General features: G+C 48.4%; 1 protein-coding gene across 2 annotated transcripts in view; it reads right to left on the bottom strand.

Moving 5' to 3' along the window:
- Window positions 1–5,279, bottom strand: part of LARP6 (La ribonucleoprotein 6, translational regulator) — a 19,721-nt gene extending 14,442 nt beyond the window's left edge. For both annotated transcript variants that reach the window (XM_023729633.1, XM_004374807.2), the window contains exon 1: window positions 5,080–5,279. In XM_023729633.1, coding sequence (XP_023585401.1) covers window positions 5,080–5,279 — 200 coding nt within the window. The remainder of the gene's footprint in view (window positions 1–5,079) is intronic.
- Window positions 5,280–5,357: the final 78 nt, after the last annotated feature.

The raw sequence follows: 5,357 nt of genomic DNA on the forward strand, positions 1-5,357 counted from the left end.
CCACTGACCGCTCTGACCAGGATCACAATACAGGGTCCTGGACAGAGATGGAAAAGGATGTAGAAAAAAATTCTAATTCACAAAAAAAGACCAGATTTACTAGCCTGACATACTGGAGAAACCCCAAGAGTATGGCCCCCGGACACCCTTTTAGCTCAGTGGTGAAGTCACTCCCGAAGTTCACCATTCAGCCAGGGATTGGACAGCCTCATAAAACAAAATGGGACTAATGTGGCACAGCAGTCCAGGGACAAGGACTAGAAGGCAGGAGGGGACAGGAAAGGTGGTGATAGGGAACCCAAGTTTGAAAAGGGACAATGTTGACATATCATGGGGTTGTTAACCATCGTCATAGGGCAATATGTATACTAACTATTTAATGAGAAACTATTTGTTCTGCAAACCTTCATCTAAGGCACACACAAAAAAAAAATTATCTATGTGCTATCAAATTGACAACAGCAATTCAAAAGGTTTGATGGGAAGTCTAGGGGGCAGTGAATTGAAGATAATGGTGATGGAATAATTTGGAAAAGGATAGTGAGAATAGCGGCACAGCTGGAAGAATGTAATCGATGTCACTGAATTGTACATGTAGAAATTTTTGAAATAGTGTAAATTTGGCTATGTATATTTTCACCAAAAAAAAAGTTCTTCCAAGGTTGTCGTGGGGTTGTTAACCAATGTCATAAAACAATGTGTGTACTGACTGTTTAATGAGAAAGTATTTGCTCTGTAAACCTTCATCTAAAGTACAATAAAAAAAATTTTTTTAAAAGACAATTAGGGAAACTTGAATTTGAAACTTGCGTTTAGATTATATTAGGGATTACATTTGGGAATTAAAGATAATTTTCTTAATTCCAATAACAGTATTATGGTTTTGTCAGAGAATGTCATTATTAAGAGGTGAATAATGAAGTATTTGGGGTATAAGTATTATATACAATATACTCTCAAATGATTAGAGAAACACGTACATTATATAGCCATCAAAAAAATATAGCAAAATATTGTGTTGTATGCTGTCAAGTCAATTCCCACTCATAGTGACCCTACAGGACAGAGTCAAACTGCCCCATAGGGGTTCCAAGTGTCTCAGGAAAAGTTAACTTTCAGTGCAGTCAGTGAGATGGAGGCATAATATGCTCACCATGCTGTCTCGTTTTAATCTGGATTTCTAGACTAACAGCTATATTTTTTGAGAAAAACATGTTTTTCCTCGGTGGTCAAAACCAGGATGTGAAATCATACGCCCCAAGTGACCCTCTGCACCCTTCAAAATACACGTACTCAGAGAGAGTACTGTCTGGGTGCTGTTGCCAACAAGATCATTTTTGCAAGACAGACAAAGAAACTACATGGAAGCATCTTGTGACCGTGATCTAAGCATCGTGTGAAACTATCTGTAATCACTAACTACACCTGTTAATAATCAGTAATCAATCAGTGCGATTATTACAATATTCATTGATTTTCCTGTAATTGCCCTTCCTGTGGTTTGGTTCCTCTTTTTACCCCATCAGAATACTTGTATTGCAAAACTGCCCCGTGACTACCTGGTTCCATTTTTAACGGGCTATGTGGTTCCCCAACTGCAATTGTTTTAAACCCTTAATAAACTTCTATTTCAACTTGAAACAGCTTCAAGTTTTTCTCTACAACACTAGGCTGTAGTCTTTATGGGAACAGATCACCAGGTCTTTTCTCCAGTGGAGCAGCTGATTGGTTCGAACCACCGACCTTTCAGTTAGCAGCTGACCTTTCAGTTAGCAGCTGAGTGCTTAACACTGCACCACCAGAGCTCCTAGCAAACATCAGCAATTGCTAAATCTAGATGGCGGGTATATGAATGCTCACAGTACTATTCTTTCACACTTTCTTCATGTTTGAAATTTTTTAAGTTAAAAAGTTGAGAATAAACAGAAAGACACCTTTTTAGTGAATGCAGAGAGAAGACTAATGAACACTTGGAGGTTGTAAAGATTTTTCCTTATTGGTCATTTATTCCTTGTCCCCCTGATATAAGCAAGATATTGGGCTAAGTACTGGAGATACGGAGATGAATCAGGAAGGTCACCGTCTTTAAGGATCTCACTGTCTAGCGCAAGAGAAATGCACAAATATTTCAACACAGTGGAGTGAGTACAATGATGGAGATACGCATTCATTCAAGAAATGTTTACAGAGCTTCTACCAAGTACTGGGTGCTGTGCTGGGTGATGAGGATACAATGAGAACACAGCAGGCATGGTCCCTGAACTCCTGGAACTCAAATTCTCCATGAAAAAGAACTCTAATTACAAATGTGGTTTCAGTGCTAGACATGAAATATAAAGAGTACTACAGCAACAGAGGCGAGAAAACAAATCCAGCTTTGAGGCAGGAGCTGGGGGTGGTACAGCAGAGGCAGTGAAGTTTCAAAGGCTCCCTCTGGTTTGCGCCGGACTGCTAACTTAAAGGATGGCAGTCTGAACCCACCCAGTGGCCCCTTGGAAGAATGGCTTCCATAAAGATTGTTGTTGTCAGTTGCCCTTGAGTCGATTCCAACTCATGGCGACCCCATGGGTGCAGGGTAGAACTGCTCCATAGGGTTCTCAAGGCTGTGACCTTTCGGAAGCAGATTACCAGGCCTGTATTCCAAGGCGCCTCTGGGTGGGTTCGAACCACCAACCTTTTGGCTAGTAGTCCAGTACTTAATAGTTTATGTCACTCCTGAGGAGCAGTTCTACTCTTCTGCAGCTCATGAGTTCACCATGTTGGAATCCACTCCATGGCAACGGGTTTTTGTTTGGAAATCAATCAATCAGAGGAACTTAAAGGTAGGAATGCAAAGGCATGCTGCGCTCAGGGAGCTAGAAGGGGATGGTTCCACTAGAGCATGAAATGTCGAGAGGCGAGGAAGCAAGCAGTGAGTTGAGGGGATGATGTGCCACATAACGAGCAGGTTTAGGAACCAGGGCTTTCTTCTGTAGGTTCCAGGAGCCATGAAATGCTCACACGGGGCAGTCACTGCTGCTGTGCCAGACTGGGCCCAAGCAGAGACGGTGTGGATCCCATACTTGGCTGGGTCTCCTGGTGCTCTGGATCGCTGCTGGCTGAGCTCCGTCAGCTCCCCTACTCTGAAGAGCCCCAGGGGCTTTCAGGGGTCAACTCTATGCCAGTGGGCAGCAGGAAGTGCTTCAGATTGAACATTCCAAGAGACTCAAGCTGTTGGAGCTGAGAGAGAAGAAGGGCAGCTCTGGAGGTGAGAATGGGAAAGGTGCGGGCAAGAGGCCCACCAGTACTGAGGATCAGCATCTTTCCAGGCCCAAGAAATAAACAGGGCTTTAGTCTCTGCTAATGGTACAATAAAGAGCCCTGGTGGTGCAGTGATTAAGCGCTCGTCTGCGTACCAAAAGGTCAGCGGTTCAAACCCACTGGCTGCTCCTCAGGAGAAAGATGTGGCTGCTTTCGTAAAGATTATAGTCTTGGAAACCCTATGGGGCAGTGCTACCTTGTCCTATAGGGTCGCTATGAGTCGGAATCAACTCGACAGCAACAGGTTAATGGTACAATCCCCAAAACTCAGACCCCAGGCCAGGGCACCACTCTCACTCTTCGCCGTAGTCACAGGCAAATAAAGTCAGAAAGATAAACCACGCGGGCTATTTTACCATGAGCTCTGAAATTATCTGAGTAGGTGTTTATCTTCTCCTCAAAACTGTGAGCTGCTCAAGCTCAGTGACTATGGATTCATCACTGCTATCATCTCAATACTTAGCAAAGAGCTTAATGAATGAATGAATTAGGCTTTACGGTATGTAAAGTGCTGATATATCTGCTGTGCCACGTACTGTGGTCCAGCTTTCCTGCCCTACACTGTTGGACTGGGCTTCTCAACTCGAACAGCCCTGTCGCCAATGGATTACTCGGAATCTTTGGGTCCCAAAGTCCTGACCCTTTCCACTGGGAAGGGCCGGCCAGTGATGGGGAATGGCTCTGGCCCCAGGGCCCCTGTACCCTTGAATTCAGTATTCTGCCAATGAAGTAGATCTAGGCCTGCCAGGAAATTATCCTGCAGAGTCGTGACAGCTAAAAGCCTGGACACAGAATCCCGGAAGAAAGAGGGCTCTTAATAAATGCCTGTTGGCATTTGCCAGAATGTGCAAGTTCTGTTACTGCCCACTCTCATTCCTGTGGATACTCCATAATGTATCTTTCTTCCACAGCAAGAACAAAACCACATTTCAGAAGGGCCTGGGCATTAGTGGACCACAGCCTAAGGTGTGTGGCTGATGACAAAGCCTACAGTCCAGAGGCAAGGTTACAGGTGTCATAGAAGCTCCAGACACCCATCACCCAGAAACCCAACCCCAAGGTAGCAAGATGTTGATGCAGGCATAGAAGTCAGGTGGAGAAGGCTGCGTGAAAACGGGAATCCCCATGGCGGGGAGTGGCGGCGGGGAGGGGATGCAAGCAGCAAGCCCTGAACTAATCTTAAATCAGAACAAGAGAGCCCCCTTACACCACGAGAATCGCTCCTGGTGGATCCCCCATCAGCAAGTGTTAGCTGTGCCTGACCTCCCACCATCCAGACACTGAGCGAAGCCATTTGGACTGATGAGGAGACAGGCCGATCAGGACAGTGAAGGGTACGGGGATCCTCTCGCACGGGGTTGCGGGTCAGCCTCAGGGGTGAAGACCAGGCTGGGATGGGCCGTGTTGTGTGTCTTCGGGTGAGCTCTCGGTGAGAAGGAGATGGCGAAGATGCCCCAGAGAGGGCTTCCTCTGGATCCTAGAGTATCCCCAAGTCCAGGCCCCTCAGAGCTCCGCTGTCCGCCCTGGAAGCCTTGGTCCCGTTACCAAACTGCGGACCCGGGTTGCGACAATGGCGAAAGCCGGGTTCTGACCCATTCAGACGGCCCAAGGGCTGCTTCCCTAGCGGGGAGCGGACTCAGACCCCCTCTGCCTGCCAAGCTGTCGAGCATCGTCAGCTCCCCGAACTCACTCCGCCGGGGCTCGAGGATCCGAGGCTGCGGCCCGGCGCCCCACGGGACGGCACCCCTCTCCCCAGCCAGGCCCGCGCCCCGCGCCTACCTGTGCCCGCGGCTCGCCTCCTCCTCGCTGGCGCTGCCCCAGCCGGGACTGAGATACCGAGCCGGGTCCCCAGCGACCCGCGTGTCCGCCCCCTCCTCCTCCTCCTCCAGCTCCTCCACGTCCTCGGCCTCCTGGATGGCGACGCGGATCTGCACGGCCGTCTCGGGCCTGGATAGAGCCTCCTCGCCGGGCTGGGCCATGGCTCGCGGACCGGCTGGGACTGCGGCGCCGCCGAGCCCCCGTGCCGCGAGGCCCTGCCAGGCGGGCGGCGGCGACTG

This window comes from Trichechus manatus, unplaced genomic scaffold (assembly GCF_000243295.1).
Source record: "Trichechus manatus latirostris isolate Lorelei unplaced genomic scaffold, TriManLat1.0 scaffold00030, whole genome shotgun sequence".
Lineage (NCBI taxonomy): Eukaryota > Metazoa > Chordata > Mammalia > Sirenia > Trichechidae > Trichechus > Trichechus manatus.